Below are 19,039 nucleotides of genomic sequence, written 5' to 3'. Positions count from 1 at the left end.
ATTTTTTGGCTTAGAATTGAGATCACGATTCTCTCACGATTTTCTTTTCCAGTATAAATATTTATTGCACTTATTAACTGCACATCAACTTCGTAACAGTTGAGACTGAACATAAAAACAATAAATAAACATAAAAACAACAAATGTCTTACGTTTTGTTGTTGCCGCAAAATGTTGTACTGCTTGAAATTCCGTCTCCACCGTTGCTCAACGCTGCGTGTATAGAGCAGGTAGTGCAACAATAGAAAAATAGTTGCAGGACGGCACTGTGTAGCGTTTGTCTAGGGTGTTGATCATTTTCCTAAATCCCTCGCTTTGCACAGTGTTGATGGGAGCCATATCTTTGGTCAGGTGATAAGTGATAGCCTCTGTAATTTCTTTGAGTTTGACGGGTATAGGGAAGCGCTGTATAAGGTTCCCGTTATTGGTGTTTGGGTGGTTGACCGGAACGGATTTTCTCCTGTCACTTTCTTGTCATCCCTGACGTGCTCTCCGTTGTTTTTTCCCTGCTAATTTTAGTATCACACGGCACAGCTTCTGTAATACGTGGTATAAGGCTCCGCCCTTGTCATTTGTTGAGCAGGAAGAGTGAGCGCTTGTTTTCATGCAGAGTACGTCCCGGATCAAAATGCGGTACAATTGTCGTCGTCGTTTTTTTTTTTTTTTTTTTTAAATCATTGTAATTTGGAAATGAGATCGCACATAAGTATGAATCGAGATTGCGATTTTCTAACGATTAATCGTGCAGCCCTAGGCTGAACCACATAAAAATATATCATTAATTTTAATCTCCCCAATCAATTATAATGTTATGTTGGAATGTTGTTAAAGAGGGTCAAAAATGTTTCAACCCAGTTTGTTTTGCAAATTCTGTATAGCAGCTTTAATATAGGGAGGACACAACTTCCAGATTGTGTGAGTAAAATCAGGCTTTTTCTCTTTAAACTGTCAGTTTAACAGTTTCTGTTGTGCCTGTCACTGTTCCCTGTCTGTTTTCTTACCTGGTTCTTCCTGCAGGAAGGTCATGACCTTGTACTTTCTCCTCACATTCCCCTCTTTCCTCTCTCCCTTTTTGGACTGACAATCATACACAAATAGATTCAATTAGATGAAAAATTACATCAATATGAAAAAAAAAACACTATTAAGCTCACTAACAAAAAGTCCTCTCTCAGTGTACTTTCAACCAAAAGGCAAATAACCAAACCACATGAACATCTAATAAAACACTGATCCAACATTATTCTTGATTGACAGATCATTTTTACCTGAATGTGGCTCCTTTTTTTGAAAAACCTTCCTTATATCCATTATGAACCTGGCTGTCTCTCTGTACACACACACACACACACACACACACACACACACACGGAGTTATAAGGTTAATGGGCATTCAGTCAGTTAGCTAGTTAGTATCCATTTCAAACAGGACAGTGGTAACAACAGTAGGCTACGGACAATTTTAAGTTTTAGATTTTAAATAGGCTATATAAATTTCAATGGGAGCAACAGGACGGTCAAATGTCGCTGATTTTACTACAGAGCAGGACGGATTGTAGGGTAGCAAACATCGACGGAAAAGTTTTCAACACTGCAGGTTACCTGGGTGTAATGTTTTTCAGCTAAAAAGAAACATGACCTGACTCCTACCTAACTATATAAAAAGTAATTGAAGGTAAAATGCAGCTAATATGTCCTGTTTTAAGCCAGGCACTTACACCTCCGTTCCGCTGTGTCTCAGCCATCATCGCTCTGGCAGCAACGGCGCTAGAGCCAGAGCAGGGGAGGGGCGAGCTGGAACAAACCATTTCTTTTTTGGGGTGTGGGGGGGGGGGGGGGGGTATCTATACTTTTGTTGTTAAAATGTTACGTCTCAACCAAGTACTGTATGCTTTTTATATTAGTGTGTCACACAAACAGCAAATATTGTCATGAAAGTAAGAAATCTTTGGGGGTGCTAAAATCGCACAGACAGACAGACATTTTGGGCTAAAATCTCCCCTGCGAGAAACATTCCTAAATCTTTGGCAAACGAGGTTCTGAACTTTTCGGGTGGGCCAAGGTCAACGTTTAGGGAAGAACAGGGGCTGAATAGTATGATCTTTTTTGATCATTTATATGCAAAAAATTAACGCGAACCATGATTTAATGTCATCAAGACTCGTGAATTACGAGTGTGATATTATAGAAACTTCCAAGGAAAGCGAGCACAGCGTGGAGCACTTCTAAGAATGAGCCATGGCACTCCATGTCCGATTAAAACTCATCTACAGGTGAATTCCTCATCGCTCACCGTTTCCACAGGTTGTGGCAGCGAACTTCCCATTTTATCCTTTTCTATTTGTAGCCGGTGCCACGCCCTCCTGATTCGTCAGGATAAAGCTGAAGTGTCGTCCAGGTAGAGTATAACTGCAGCACTTTGTCCAATAGGAACAGCTCGTGGTGCACCTTGTTGTACACCTCGATGCTTAAGTAAAACAGAGAGAGAGCTTTGGACTTACCCCTGAAATCTAGCACTTTATATTTTAGCAGCAAACTTTTCTGTTTCTGTGGAAGTCAAAGGCGCAGTTTTGAAGATGCTCTGTGCCTTTTTGCGTCTGAAGTTGTGAAGTGCAAGAGGGGGCAAAGGAGCATTTTTTTTTAACACGTCTGAGTTTCCTTTTTCTTTTTTTTTCTGTCTTTAATCAAAGCCTGCGACATTTTTACAGCCGAGTGGTCGTTGGAGAGCAACCTGGTGACTTTCAGCGATGGCTGGATGCTGTCTTTCAGCGGAGGAGAGAGAGAACCAGAGGATCAACGAGGAGATTGAGAAGCAGCTGCGGAGGGACAAGGAGGACTCTCGCATGGAGCTCAAGTTGCTGCTTTTAGGTGAGCATCACTAACCTGAACACCAGCTCGGAGGGTAACTGACTTCACGGAGTCCTCCTCATTCTCCTCGTGCTTTGCTGTAAATCATTCAAAAGTTTTATCTAGATTGTAGCCATAAATGTTCTTTTCCGGGCAAAAGAAAAGCTTTAAAACATTTGCTCTTAAAGTTGTTCCTCTAGCGGAAGGATCCAGGCGTTTTCATTTTCAGTTGTGGGAGACAGCTCAAAATTTGCCATTACTTCACCGCTTCCTGGCCACGGGTATCGTGGCAGGTGGGACAGAGCTCTGACGCCTGTCGACTAGTATTCATTTAGCCATATGAAAGTAAAATGCACACTTTAGAAGGCAAATATATAATTTTATATATATTATATCCAGCACGCAACATTTTGTCATTGCCACGTGTGGCTACATGAGAGGATTCAAGTCATGAGCAGCGTTTCACAGTTGAGGCGCACTGGCTTTCCGAGAACATCCAGGGTATGCGCAGCCGCGCGCCATGGCGCTGCCATTGATTTAAGCGTGGTCGGAGATTTGAATCCTTGAGTACTTTTTGCCTGCTGGGGTCGGTAAGTCTCCACCTGGCCACAGAAACACACACACACACACACACACACACACACACACACACACACTCTCTCTCTCTCTCACTCACTCACTCACTCACTCTCTTCCTGGGGGGGGGGCGCATTTTACTGCAGTAGTGTGGGAGCACTTCAGGAACCAGTCGCCATCCACGCCTTGGTCAGTGGTGTGTTTGAAAGCCATAACTAGCGTTTCATGCAAAAGTCATGCAAATGCATCACAGAGCACAAGCTATTGGTTTTTACCAACTGTTCTCTTAGCAGATCATTTCACTCAAAACACAGCGTTATGTTTTTGCCCCCAAACCAACATTCATTTGCTTTAAAAGAAAACCATTTTCGCAGCTCACTGTAGGCTGTTACAGACAGCTGGACTCCAGCAGTTTTGTTTAACGCATCACAAAGGTAGTTGAGAGAAGTCAAAACGTGGAGGGACTTTCCAGAAAAAAGGATGACCCTGAGGTCTCTGTTCAGGCTGAAAGAGTTTCAAACATAAGGCCCAGGGCCCAGAACCTGGCCATCAAAGAGCCCAATCCAGCCCCCTAAATAAATGGTAAATGGCCTGTATTTGTATAGCACTTAACTTAGTCCCTAAGGACACCAAAGCGCTTTACACTACATTCAGTCATCCACCCATTCACACACTGGTGATGGCAAGCTACATTGTAGCCACAACTGCTCTGGGGCGCACTGACAGAGGCAATAACTTTGGATAATGTGGTAAATGCAAAGAAGAAGGACATAAATGTTATTATTCAAAGTGTATTTTATGTCAGTCTGCAGGATAGTCTGGGAAATAAACTGCTTTTTTTCTGTCATTTTTAAGCATTTCATCATCATTCTCCTTTCTTAAAGTGGGAGAACAAAGAGTCACGTTGGAGTGTTTCTGTTGCAAATGCGTTTGTTTTTCTCATGCCGTCTGAGCTATTTAATGTATACTTAAATGTCTTTACACTGACGGTGACCGAAAGTCTCCTTATATTTCAGTCGCATCGCTATAAGTGCAACGAACCACACGCATGTCCGCCCCTCCCACACTTGTTCAGTATGCCTACTGCTGTACTGTTGAGCTGCTGTTAACTTCCATTAAAGTATATCTGGACATCACTCTCTGTGCCCCACTCTCTGACCGGAGTTTAAGTCCTGAAGGAGCTATCATCCCAGCATCCCAGAGATAACTCTCTAACAGACAGAAAGAGGAATGATTTGGAGGGTTTTCTTTTCCAGGTAATAAATCTACTGCTCCAGCCCACTAAGATCAAACAGGGCTCTGTGTGGGCCACAGTGTAAAAGGAGTATGACAGCCATGATCTAGAAAGTAACCTTTTGTTACCTGGTCAGAGTGACTCAGCTCTCAGTGGATTTCATTAGGATGGTCAGAGTCAGGTCTACTGAGAGTGCAAGAGATCAACACCTTCACTTTCTGCCCTTTTTTGTCAGAGGCCTTAAATTTGACTTGAACAGCTGCCGACTTGCATACCGAATCATCACAGCTCAGTAGATAGGTATAGTCAAATATTCAGTATGTTAGTCGTCTGTGTATAAATAACTCAACTTTTTATGCCTGAGAAGGATTAAGAAGAAGTATAAACTTATATGATCCTTCCTATTTATGGAATGATAGCAATATTTATCTTACTTTCAAATGACCTGCCAATTACCCACACACACATAAAAGTGCATTCATACCGACACATGATGTGCATACAACAAACATATGCAATTATACATCTATACATACATGTATCCTTACAACGCCTACCCACGCTACAGGATCGTTATCACAGTTGTGATAAATAATATTATTTATATTATAATATTTATACTATATATGCATATAAACATGTTTAAATGTATAAATGCACATGCGCACACTTAAAAATATGGATATACACATACCTTCGATATATACCCTCAAATATCAATACATACATTTACATATATAGACACTGAAATACTGTTTGGTTCTTCTTTTTGGAAGAAGTGTTGTTTTTTCTGTTATTTTTAACTGGAATATGTTTGAATGTAGCAGTAGATCTGCTGGATCTTGTTTTTTTTTTGTTTGTTTGTTTTTAAAAGTCAAATTTTGCAGATTAGTGACTTCTCATGTTTTTTGTTTTGTGCCTCTGCACAGTCGTTGCCTAGCAGGTACATTTCAGTTGTGACAACAAAAAAAACCCGGAGAGGACAGACTTTGACAGTAGCCGTTATCTCATGACACTAACATCACATTCATTCACGCGGGCACCACCGCCTCGTGTTACAGCGTTCCCCAATTGAGGAAGTGTGCAGGTATGAAGCTGTGTCGTACATGCAAGCTGGACACACATGCACACACCGACTGCCCAAAAGATGAAACTCCCCACCCATCCCTGCATAAACCCACACACATACACAAACACAGCAACCTCCAATATTCAGGTCTGTTAACAAACACATTTGTTTACCAAATCGGCTGTGCATCATGTGATCTCAATGAGAATATTACGAGTTTTTGCTGTAAGAGCTGAAGAGTAACATGGCAGAAAGGGACTGTGTGTGTGTGTGGTTTGCATACCTTTTAATAAGAACAAGTATGTATGCATCTAGTATATTATGTTTTAGTGAAATATAAGTTAGTCGAAAGACCTTTTAGATGGAGAGCTTGAGTCCAAATACACACCGAGTCTCTGAGTTATTAAGCGTGCATCTGATCCTGTCACTCAGGAAAGGTTTCAGGGTGAAAAAGTGCACCGTTCTTGTTGAATTAATTATTGGAAGTTAGGAGGGCTTTTGTTTTATTTATTTTTCCATCTGACCAAAGGAAGGTCATTTTTCAGAAGCAAATTAAGCAAGGTTGACTAAAATATTTTATTCAACCAGGTGAAACTAAAGCTATGAATGATATGTTGAATTTTATTTCGGGCAATTTGTGATATTTAAACTTCCTGTTCTCGGATATTGGCGAGTGTCCCTTTGGCAGTCAAATATACATTCAAATCGTTCAGCTTGCGTCCCTGCGTGGACAAGCTGGGTATTGAGAGTTGTCACAGAACTTGTTTTTATTTCTTTTAACTTATCTCTTAGTAAAAAGTTGTTCATAAAAAGACAGATGGGTCTTTAATGTAGCTGCCAGGCAGCTGCCAGCTGGCATACAGTATGCAACACCTGTGCAACATCACACGTAATAATTCAAATTTGGGTCTTTTTTAATGTAAATATCATAAATATTGAGTTGCAGTAATAACTCACCAGGATGCAGCTCAGTAATATTTTAAAGTATATATAAACTTTATGCTCTTGCAGAAGGGGCATGGATGCATGACACTGGGCAGGGGTACATTTTACTGTATCGTAGACAACTTCAAGTTTAAAATTGTCACTGTAAGGAGGGATAGAGACTCCCATGACTTTTTTCGTTTGTGTCTTTGCAGCAGAGAGATAAATTTGCTTGCTTGCAGTGGCCATAATATATTCTCTTGGGATAAATGAAGAGTAGAAAATTAGGCTCGTCTTTTATCTTTAACCTGGACCAGATACCACCAGCAAGCTCTGATCAGCTGACCTCAAAGATCTCGTATTTGCATATGAATGTAGTAATTTACTAATACATGGAGGCAACTGACCATAGTAAACTGGAAATAAACCAGTCCATTTCCAATTTAATTAGCACAATTAAAGGTCAAACATCTAGCTAGCACTGACCACACACAACAACTCAATGTTCAGTATCTTTCTCCAGGATAGTTTGGCATGCAGAGCGGAGTAGCCGCGGATCAAACCACCAGCCTTACAACAGGTAAATGACCTGCTCTAGCTCTTGAGGCACAGCCTCTCTGTTAAATGGTTCAGACCCAAAGTGATCACTAAAATTTTGGAAGTCAGCCTAAAGAAGAAAGAATCGGTGTCACATGGGACCTTTTAAGGACCTGTTGAGCAGCCTCACAGCCACATTCTGGACCGTTTGCAGGGCTTCTGGGGTTGATTAATAATTATAGAGGCATGACAAAATAAAACATCCCTCCACCACTCAAAGTATTATACTATAGGGCAATTGAATTTATCTAGTAAGTGTGTGCATATCAATACGTTTAATAAAACATTATCTATGTAGCTCTCAGCAGCACACATATGAGCTCCATATCAACCTGCACATAAGTGATGCTTACACATTTCAGTATTTATACTATAATGATATAATCTGCTTGTACAATAAGTACTCTAATTTTCTTATACTTAACATTTGTTTTCTTCCTCTTTATAGCTGTAGTTAGACTAATGTTATTACTGGTGGTTTTGATACTTAAATACTTCTAGGTACTATGAGAACCTGTTGTCTGGCATCAAAATCAAGACAATGAAAGCAGTCGTAACTGACTCATCAGCATGATTTCTTTAAAATTCAGAAACATGACAATTAAAATGGTCAAATCCTGCACCGATGAGCACTGCTGAGAAACAGGCTGTCACGTGAATGCAGATTTTTAAAAACAGACCTTAGACATAAAACTGCATTCCCGTCTGCTCACGCAGCCAGCAGATGTTTACTTTGGTTTGATTTGCAGAATGTTAATTTGCAACGAGGCAAAAAATTGTAGACCAAATAAATCTATTATTGAGTTTAATCCTCAATGTGTCTCACAGGCACTGGAGAGAGTGGAAAGAGCACCTTTATCAAACAAATGAGGATTATCCATGGAGGAGGATATACAGACGAGGACAAAAGGAGCTATGCCAAGCTGGTGTACCAGAACATCTACACGTCCATGCAGACAATGGTCCGAGCTATGGAGGCTCTTGGTATATCTTTCACTGATCCCCAGAACCAGGTACAGGCAGACTGACTCTGTTCCAGTCCTTTACAATAAAGACTTGATGGATGGTTACCTCATTGTTACCTCACTGTCTTTTTGTCTTCTTGGTGTGTCCATAGAGCCATGCCAGCGCAGTCCTGGAGGTGGAGGTGGATAAGGTGAAGGACTTAGATAGCAACCTCGCCATGGCTGTCAAGAGTCTGTGGGATGATCCTGGAATACAGGAGTGCTATGATCGGCGCAGGGAGTACCAGCTGTCCGACTCCACCAAATAGTGAGAATTAGGCATTTATGATCTTTAACAGTGTGCGCAGATCTCTGTACTTTTCTAGATCAAATTTGGTTTACATTTTAAGTTTTCTACATTTCTCCTTTCTTAGTGTTTTTTTTTTCTCCCTGCATATTTTTCTTTTTAGCTATCTCACAGATCTGGATCGGATTTCACAGCCCTCATACATACCTGATCTTGACGACATCCTCAGAGTCCGAGTCCCAACCACTGGTATCATTGAATACCCCTTTGACATGTGGTCTAAGGATCAGAATGTCATTTTCAGGTGAGGTGCATATTGACATCTTCTGCACTGCACAGAGTTTCATTTCAATTCAGTTCAGTTGAGTTTATATAGCATCAAATGACAAACAGCAGTCACCTCAAGGTGCTTTATATCTTAAGGTAAAGACCTTACAGTAATGCAGAGAAAGTGCCAACAATTAAACAACTCCCTTTGAAAAAGCACTTGGTGACAGTAGCAAGGAAAACCTCCCTTGTAACAGGAAGAAAACTCTTAACAGAATCAGATTCTGGGAGGGGCGGCCATCTGCTGCAACTGTTCGAGGATAAGGTGAGGGCGACAGGACAAACAACACACTGTGTAAGAGAGCCAGAGATTAATAATAGCTAATGATTAAAGAGTGATGTGTAAAAGGTGAGTGAAGAAGAAACACTCAGTGCTTCATGGGAAGCCAATGCAGCCTAGACCTATTGTAGCATAACTAACAGATCACCTGATCCAGCCCTAACTATATGCTTTATCAAAACGCAAAGTTTTAAATCTAATCTTAAAAGTAGAGAGGCTGTCTGTATCCCAAATCCAAACTGGGAGCTGGTTCCACAGAAGAGGGGCCTGAAAGCTGAAGGCTCTGCCTCCCATTCTACTTTGAAATACTCTATGAACCAAAATAATAGCAGCAGCACTGGAACTGGCCACAGGCATGGCACCGACCTCGAAGGTGGCGTGACTTTTCTTGGCTGCTTTTATGACAGGATGGTTGATGTGGGTGGTCAAAGATCAGAGCGGAGAAAGTGGATCCACTGCTTTGAGAACGTCACCTCCATCATTTTCTTGGTGGCACTCAGCGAATACGATCAGGTCCTGGCTGAGTGCGACAATGAGGTGAGAATTTAACGACACAGCAAATGATGATTTCAGTTTACATCCTCCTGGAGTTTTACATGTGTTTGATCCCTTTAAACATCTCAGAACCGCATGGAGGAGAGCAAGGCCCTGTTCAAGACCATCATCACCTACCCCTGGTTCCAGCGCTCATCTGTCATACTTTTCCTCAACAAGACCGACATCCTCAAGGAGAAGATCTTGTACTCTCACTTATCCACCTACTTCCCTGAATTCACAGGTTAGACTGAGTGAATGCTCATCTTGATTTCAGCTCTTATTCCACCACAAGATTTGTAATTACTTAGCTGATCTAATTAAGTCCTTCATCATACAATCGCTGCACGGTACTCATTTTTATGGAAGTGTTGAAATAGACTAAAAATACTCAACTGACACTATATTAGGTACACTGTGCTGGTACCAGGTTGAACCTCCTTTACCATCAGAATTGGTTTAATTCTTCATGGCTGAGATTTTAAAAGGAGCTGAAAACATTCAGCAGGAATTTTGGTCCACATTGGCAATCATTAGTCTAAGCTCCGCCCCTCCCTCCTTGATACAAGCCCACAAGAAAATCACCAAATTTGTTCTGCATTAAAAACCCATAATTTGTTCAAAATAAAATAACTGATTGTTTTTTTTTAAACACATTTTTAATCTTTAAGTATCAAGACTTAGAATTTCAGTTTTGGTTTGGTGTTTTTGGCTGACAAGAGGTGAAACCATGTGTGGTCTTCTGCTGCTGTAGACCATCTGCTTCAGAAGATGCTCTTCTGCATACCTCGGTTGAAATCAGTAGTTAATTACCATTAGTTACTATATCATCACGTCTGGCCATTCTCCTCTGACCTCTGACCTCTGTGAGGACTGCTACTCACAGATCATCTTTCACTTTCAGACTATTCACTGTAAACACTACAGATGGTTGTGTCTCAGTAAATTTGAAATACTCAGACCAGCCTGTTTGGTACCAACATTTAAAGTCACTTAAATCACTTTTCTTCCCCATTCTGATGCTCAGTTTGAACTTCAGCAGGTCGTAAAATGCATTGAGTTCCTGTCATGTAATTGGCAGATTAGATATTTGCATTAACAAGCAGTTGAACAAGTCTACCCAATCAAGTGTCTGGTGAGCGTATGTTGAATTTACTGACATATTTAAATAATATCAACCCTGAATTGCAGGACCTCAGCAGGATCAAGTAGCAGCTCAAAAATTCATCCTAAAAATGTACCAAGAACAAGACAAGGACAAGACGTTGTATTCTCACTTCACCTGCGCCACGGACACAGAAAACATCCGCTTTGTCTTCGTGGCCGTCAAAGACACCATCCTCAGGCACAACCTCGGGGACTTCAACCTGGTGTAGAAAGGTTGCATACAGCACAGGAGCAAATGCATACAAGAGAAGACCTGAGGAAAGCCGAAATAGAAAAGAATCTAATTATCAATCAAGCTTAAACCAAAAAAAAGAAGCAATTTGAAATTGTTTCATTTCTAACAAGGGAGATCCAAAAAAGAGAGAATACAAACATCCTGTACCAGACATACTAACATGAAATTGTGTTTAGATGCTTTAGTTTCCCTTGTAGTTTTTTAGTATTTGCTGTAAATGATACATTACAGTGGAAATGAGAAAGTGAAAATTAGTAGCAAGTAACTGACCTGTTGTGTGAACTACTTATTTAAATAGACATATGATCTGAGTGCTTTAATGTATGTAAATGTATCCCCATGTAATAGTTTGATAAGGATGCTCTTTAGCCCGGTTTTGTGATTTCATAATGTTTAGAAATGGTTGCTCTAACACTGAGACGCATGTAAGTGCCTTATTTACTCAGGACAGTCAGCAGAGCCACGGAGTTCATAGAGTGTCAGATGTAAATAGTCTGAGATGTGCTTTAGGAAAAAAAATACAACTGTTTCTTCTATTTATGGTTATTTTCAATAAAGAGATAATTATTTAATAAAGAGTACAAGTCAGGTGCCTGACGTTTTCTTGGTGCGAGGAATAAATGAAGACCGCTTTGAATTCAAAAAACTTTATTGAAAACAGCATGAAAAAGAAAAAGCCACTGCAGTGAATATTTTGCTCCCCGAAAACAAAACGATGTAAATGAAATTGAGTGATATTATATCGTGATGCGCCCAAGACCAAAATCAAATCTTTGAAATATACATCAGAGTAAACAGCAGCTGATAATAATAATTAGCATTCCTTTATTTTCAATATATACCTTTTCTCTGTATAATTCATCAGCATGTTTGGCATTGCATATGTGTGGTATAAAAACATAAAAATCACAAAATTTCATACTGCAAGCTCCTCAAAGTCTGATGCGAGGATGGATATATACAGATAGACATCATATTAGGTCATATACAGCAAACTGATGCATGTAAGTACAGTATAAAAATAGCATGCATCTCTGACTCACACACTCAACAGTCTTTATTCTGCAATGTATAAAAAAAATAGGAAAAAGAACTTTAAGGATGCACATTTTTTGAATTATGTGTACTATAAAGCCATACTAATTCATATTAGCATGCCTTTTATATAATCCAGTAAAAGAAACAGTGTGCAACATTAAATGTGCTACAACAATTACAGTTAATTTGGCCTCAGTGATACTCGAGGGATTTTTTTCCCCCCCTACCAGTCACTGTTAAGATTGACATTTCTACACCCAAATCCTCCTTTACATCCAGAAATGAAAGTTAAACTGAATCTCTAAAGCTACGGTAGGCAAAAATGTTTTTGGTTTCATTATGAAAGGGGGGGGGGGGGTCAACAATAGCGTTTGTGGGGGAGTGGGAGTCCTCTTCTACCTCTTCTTGGCTCTCTTGGGCAGTGAGAAAGAGGTGGAGGGTTAAGAAAGTTTTCACCCGCTAGAGCCGGGGGTATCCACATGAAGCTCAAGGTCAACAAAAATCCTTTTTTAACTGTGCGTAATGTGCAAAATCCTGTGCTCATCTGGTGGGAGAGACTTGAAACAGAGGTATGAGCTGCAGGTGGAGGCCCGCTCATTCTTTTCCCCTTTCAAAGTTCGTCCAACAGCAGCTTTAATGTGTGTTTGATTAGAACAAGTACATCTAAGGAATCACAATCCTCCATTCGTACAATCCTTCAAGCAGGCAATAACAGAACCTGTTCGTAAACTCCAGACTTAACGTTTTAATAAAGAGAACTATAATAAAAACAAAAAACATGACCAGGTGTAAAATAATGAATGCAAAGCAAAGTGGATGGAAATCAGCAATCTGTCTACATGCACACTGTGTCTTTCAGCCCCGACACACACCGACAGTCCACATCGTTTATTCACTAGTCACACACGGAGGGAAAAAAAAAAAAGCATGCAGTAAAGAAAAAAAGGCACTGGCACACACAGAGCTCGTGTGTTTAGCATTTCTCGATCTTCAGAGTCAGTACTTGGGTAAACTCTCTCTTGCATCCTCCAATTTGGTGAGAACCCACTGAAAATAAATAATGACCCAAAGTTAGAACTAATTATTTTCACTAGTCGTGTATCCCGACTGAAAGGAAATATCAGCTTGAGTCCAAATTGCAAACTTACTTTGGCTATCTCTGGAGTTTTGAAGTTTATTATCTTCCCAAACTCTTTGGCATGAAAGACTGACTTCACTCTCTCCTGCAGTGGAAGGCGAGGTTCAGTGCAGAAGTAATAATAATAATAATAATAATGAAAAATTTGGGTAGTAAATAATGGTAACATCTTTGTTGTTTGTTTGTTTTTACCTTGGCCTCAATGCGAAGTCGGCGGTCCTCTATAATGGTTGGATCCTTGGTGAACTCTTCAAACAGATACTGCCACTCACAGGTCAGCTGACCAAAAGTGCCTTTGGTCACAAAAAATATTCCCCTGGGAAAAAAAAGATGTGTGTTTAAAAGGAATGAATAAAGAAAAATGTAAACTTTATATTTCAGTTTCTTTATCCCCAAAACAATGATTTCCAGTCATAGGCATTAAAAAAGTAAAAAGACATAAGATGAAGCCAACATGCGAGTGCCTTAAACCTTAATCTGAATGCCACCAGATGGCGATACCTGTGTGGTTGTAAAAAGACTTTTGGTCCTATCTTTGTGAAAACAGCTTCCTGTCTCGACTGTAAACATTTTCCAGCTCAGTTTGTGGGTCAATCATTCATTTTGGTTTAACTGAATTAAAAAAAAATGGATTTTTGAATAAAACTTCAATATACAGCTTACTATCTCGTTACATCCATATTTTGGGCGGGATTTTTTTTTTTTTTTTTTGGGGGGGGGGGGGGGGGGGTATTCTATTGTTTTGTTTTTTTAAACCAAGACAGCAGCAGTGGAAATGCTGATCTCCAGGATTCAAAACGGAGCTCCACAAAGCAACAGCTGACACCATGCCAGCTACATCCAAGTTTTATGCAGTCTGTGTTACAGTGTGGGCTGCAGCCCCCTGGTGGGCAATGAAGGTACTGTATGTCAGAAGTATGAACTCAAATCTTTACATTAGTTAGAATTGAATTTGAATGTAACGCTGTTAATAGAGAGTCAAGTACAAGAAGTACAGCAGAACATTAAAACAAATGAATGAAAACAAAGGAAAGAATTTTCTTCACAGTTGATCTGAAAGTCTTGGTAGAAATACGCAAATACTATATAAACTTTTACAAAAATTTTAGCATCCAAACTGATTAGAAAAGAAAAAATTATGCATCATTTGAACCATATCTCAGCTCTTGGTCATTATCTCAAGTAAAACACTTTCTTGAACAGAAGAAAACAAACAAAAAAGGGTAAAGAAAACCCCCCAAAAAAACCACTCACCTCTTGGTGATCATGAGAAAGTCAGATTCATTGACTTTAGCATGAGCAAAGTACCTGTAGCTGGCAAAACGTCCATTCTCAATTTTCTAAAAAAGAAAGAAAGACTAGAAAAATATCTGTCCAAACAACAACATTGAAAAATACGTCACTGTCTGTCAAAAACTGTATATAAAAGTAAAGGAAGCATGAGCTACCACAGCAAAAACAGTGAATCAGTATCTGCACAATAGTTTCCCTGTAACGAGATTGGAACATGTTGTGGGATTCAGATGCAGGACAGGATGAAACAAAGACGATGGCAGGTGGAAGTTTGAAATGCAAAGACTTTATTAAGAACAAAATATCAGTGAAAGGTTCCAAGTAATGACAAAAAAAACATAACAATGAAGGAAAAAAGTGTGATTATGATGACTTAAAGATGAACACTAATAAGTAAACTAATAAGAAAATGCCTGGTCCACAACAATGGCTTTTAAAAAAAAAAAGCATAAACATTGCACTGTTAACATGCAGCTCTCAGATGACATTTCAGGATATTTAATTGAGAGACCTTTACAACTGCTAGGACTGTGTTTTAGTTTGGACAAGAGGACACAGACTTTCAGACTTTAGTTTTCTGATTAGATCATACGAGTCAGCATTTGTGTGACCTTCACACAAACCTTCTCCAGCAGGAAACAAATGCATCAACCTTAATCATGAATGGTTAATGGTCATGTGATACGAGGTTTACAGCCAAGTTGGACTTGGCTGAAAAATGGTGGCTGAAATCATTTTTAGTTTGTTGTTGTGGAGCAGGGAAAAAAACAAAACAAACAAAAAAAGGGTGATGAAAAATAAAAAAAACACAGTTAACAACAAAATATAAAAAATAATAAAATCTTCTAAACCAGTGACACCAGTAATGAAAGTCCCTACTTTGGTTCACTTTAATCTAACCAAACATGATCTCCAAACTTTGAGACAACCCTCCAGCACAGACTACACACAAAACACCAACTCTACAGCTTTCACTTCTGTCACTGCTAGCTGTTTTCACTCATCTCCCTTATCCTCTGAGCCAGATCTACGCCATTCACTGTACGCCACTTGCCTCTGCGGACATGACAGGAGAAAAGTGTGGAGGGTTAGATCAGACGGAAGGTGCGAATCTTTCTGCTGATAAGGCGACTTCAAGGTGAGAACCAAGGAAAAGTCTGAGTGACCTATCAGCAGTGTTCAAATCTGCAGTTTCAGACTTTAAAAGTATGGAGAGTAATATGTCTTAAAAGTGTTACAAATGTGTATGGTATGATCTACAAGTGTAAACTAAGAAATCACACAGGAAGTAGAGATGTCCTAGTTTTCCAGTGGGACTTGAACACAGTGCAAAGTGCACTAAAGGCTTTGCAGGTAAGTGAAAGGTTTTTTTTGTGTAGTTTTAGACATTTGAACGGACAGAAAGTTTTTTAAAAGAGAAAATGATCAGATTTGTGAAGCTGAACTTAAAAAAAATGTGTCTGTAAATTAAACTAATTTTACTTGAGGCCAAATTACTTTGTATGTGTGTGAACTGAAGCACGCATTTGTGAGTCATCGAAAGTTTCACACAATAGAAGTCATTTACAAACAATTTAAAAATATTATATCTGACCTGAAAAGACTAACAAGCATTAAATGCTCTTGGATCTATAAAAATGTAAATGGCTGTAAACTGGATCACAAAGCCCTAATGCAATGGCTTAATTATTGTTTGAGCAGATAAGATAATTATGGTGGACCTAAAAAGATTAAATTTGCCAGACTATCAGTTTAAACAGATCAGAATCCCTCCCAGCTTAGACTGTGATAAGCATTTCCTCTTCTCTCAAAGACACAAGGAAACATTTGGGAACAATCAGGAACACTGTGTTGAAGGCTTTTTAACAAAAGCATAAACATAAAACTGAAGAACCTACTCTGATTTATAGAACTATTACTCTATATGGCCTGGTCCTAATTTAAGCTGAAGGAACAACTCAGTTACTAACACATTACTACACACACGCAAACCTAAGCTGGTAAGACAGAAAGGTGACAAACTGAAGAAAGTCTTGAATGAAGATGAAGTTAGAAACACAAAGATGAGACAGTCAACATGGAGCAGACTGGCAATGATGTGAATCATATGACAAGATTTAAAACTCTTTTTTCAGCTTTAAATTTTGCAGAATCTTTATAAAAAAGCACCAATTTGTCCACTGAAGTTATCTGGCCTCTCTTGTAGGCTGCTTTAATTTATCACCTTTCTGTAAATTTTAGGGAAATTAGGATTTTTACTATTAAACACAATGTGAAACTTCAACCCACTCTATCCAACTCACAGCTAGACAACGTCAACAAAAGGTTAGATAAATATCAGACCTGAAACACATGTAAGCTGCTCTGAAATGTGAAAATATGGAAAACATGATATATTTGGATTATATGCAGACATTCTGTTGATTTCTGGTGTGAAATACAGCAAATATAATCTTTTTTTAAATTTTCCTGTACCCTTTTATTCTTCCTTGCAGATTACAAGATTTAACCAATGCCGCTTCCTTTTAACCATAACTTAGTGATATAAAAAAAGAGACATTTTTAATTCTATCCATCTGTAGTGTTCACATTTGTAACAAAGTTGCTGATAAAGGTTCCTTCTGAAAACTTGCATGGACATCCTCATATGCATTAATGATGCACATGGACCAGCCTCAGTTTGTAAGCTATTCTGCAGTCTGGCAGCTTAACCATCGTGTTGAACAGATTAGTCTCTGATTGCTTTCCTGGTTGTCAGTCTTGCATTGACCTCTCATTTCTTAATGGCATCTGAACACTGGGAACACGGTAGCTGAAACCTTTCTACCATTAATGAAGTATCACTTAGCATCAATATCGCATCCTCTGCCAGAAGAAGAGTTTTTCACAACACTGACGAATGACTCACTCAAGACATAAAAGTGAATCAAGTGGGAATGAGGGGCTGCTCACTTTTTACCCACTGGATTGTATTGACTTCTTTTTACTTCAAAAATTAAACAAATATGTAATTTGTCCAGAGACTGCCAAACCTATTCCTACAGGAGTAGTAAAACTTCCCCAAACAACAAAGGCAACCATTTAGGGCAGGGGTCAGCAACCTTTAAGACCCAAAGAGCCATTTGGACCCGGTTTCCACGCAAAACAAAACACTGGGAGCCGCAAATACTTTTTAACATCTAAAAAGAAGATAACACTGTATATATTGTTTTTTTACCTTTATGCTTTGTGTGAACAACTAAGGTGTGTTGCTTATGAAATCCATGAAGTGCTACAGAGAAAATTACATTTTATTTATGTAAATAACACATTTTAAACTCTTAAAGAAATATAACAAAAGGAAAGACACCCTGCTGAACTAAAATGATCCAGCAAACAAAAACTGTTGTGAGCCGCCACCCTTATATCGCCTTTGGGCTTTTGGAGCCTTGACCTGACTTTTAAAAAAAATAATTGGAAAAAAGCACTATGCTGCTAAAAATGAAAAGTAGATAATTACAAAATTCCGCCTAAATATGTATTTTACCTGGTTAATGTGTGTGGCGGGGCGTGGTCTGCAGCGCCGCTGCAGGGGAGGCGGACGCACCTGAGCGGCACCCGCAATCACGCCTCGCCGCCTTAACGTCGACCGTGTGTGAAAAGTGGTCAATAAAGAGATGCTGAAAAGCGTGTTCATGGAAACATCGTCGGGTCTGCCGTGATATGTTTACAATGGGACTTCTGCTCCTGAACCTCTACGCACAGCGTCTGCAAATCGGGGCTGTATGAAGTCACTTTCATCTTTACGCAGGACTGTAAGCTGTCATCTGTGAGGCGTGAGCAGTGTTTGTTTTTAACATAGTTCACGGTGGAGCTGCTGATGTGGATCCGAAGATCCATAATTGGCCTCGGTTGAAAGTCTCAATAAATGAATGGTGTTTCGGCGGGTACACCAGCTTCCGCGAGTGTGACGCTTATTTTAAGCGATGAAAAAAATAATAGAATATAATTTTATTTTTATATTTCATTATTACAATAATCTTCCGATTTAGAACTACAAGTTAAAAAAGAACTAACATAAATAAAATACACTTCAGCTAAATACTTCTAATTTATTTTCCCAAACCACACGGAGCCACACTATAAGGACTAAAGAGCCGCGTGCGGCTCCGGAGCCACAGGTTGCCGACCCCTGATTTAGGGCATCCAACACAGCTAAGAAAATCAGTCAAATAAGTTTGAAATGCAAAGATAATGACACCACATCACAGTAAAGATAAAACAACTTTAAAAATTAAATGACATGAATGCAATATTGTTAACAGAGTTTTCCATCTTTGTAAAAACTGGGAATGACTGTAAAAAGGTGATGATGGAGAGGGGTTTTTTGTCTTACCTGAAGCATCTGACTGCCGAGGCCTTCCAGCTCCTTATATGGTCGTATGACACCATCCTCGTGGATGAAGCGAGGAGGACGTAGAGACTGAACATCTTGTGAAGTCTCTGCTGCCCTATATCGAGATATTTGCATTTGGAAACGCACACCTTCA

The 19,039-nt window shown here is 39.4% G+C and overlaps 2 protein-coding genes across 2 annotated transcripts in view; one reads left to right on the top strand and one right to left on the bottom strand.

Annotated features, from left to right (window-relative positions):
* The first annotated feature begins 2,744 nt into the window (after positions 1–2,744).
* LOC146621330 (guanine nucleotide-binding protein subunit alpha-14-like) lies at positions 2,745–11,015 on the top strand. Its single transcript, XM_085368335.1, has 7 exons — positions 2,745–2,868; positions 8,076–8,260; positions 8,365–8,519; positions 8,662–8,802; positions 9,513–9,642; positions 9,730–9,883; positions 10,831–11,015. Exons 1-7 carry the CDS (start codon positions 2,748–2,750, stop codon positions 11,013–11,015), a joined length of 1,071 nt encoding a protein of 356 aa, XP_085224461.1. The 5' UTR covers positions 2,745–2,747.
* A 714-nt stretch (positions 11,016–11,729) lies between these two features.
* The window catches only part of vps13a (vacuolar protein sorting 13 homolog A), a 43,812-nt gene continuing 36,502 nt past the window's right edge, over positions 11,730–19,039 (bottom strand). Inside the window, exons 72-76 of the mRNA XM_085367346.1 lie at positions 18,886–19,000; positions 14,472–14,557; positions 13,410–13,533; positions 13,228–13,302; positions 11,730–13,126 (exon numbers count right to left, since the gene is read on the bottom strand). Coding sequence (XP_085223472.1) covers positions 13,076–13,126; positions 13,228–13,302; positions 13,410–13,533; positions 14,472–14,557; positions 18,886–19,000 — 451 coding nt within the window. The 3' untranslated portion in view covers positions 11,730–13,075. The remainder of the gene's footprint in view (positions 13,127–13,227; positions 13,303–13,409; positions 13,534–14,471; positions 14,558–18,885; positions 19,001–19,039) is intronic.

Source organism: Diplotaxodon limnothrissa, linkage group LG12 (assembly GCF_057381915.1).
Source record: "Diplotaxodon limnothrissa isolate DT_005_m linkage group LG12, D_limnothrissa_male_GT1.1, whole genome shotgun sequence".
Classification (NCBI taxonomy): Eukaryota; Metazoa; Chordata; class Actinopteri; order Cichliformes; family Cichlidae; genus Diplotaxodon; species Diplotaxodon limnothrissa.
Note: the sequence above shows the minus strand (reverse complement) of the source record. Positions and strands in the feature narration are given on the sequence as shown.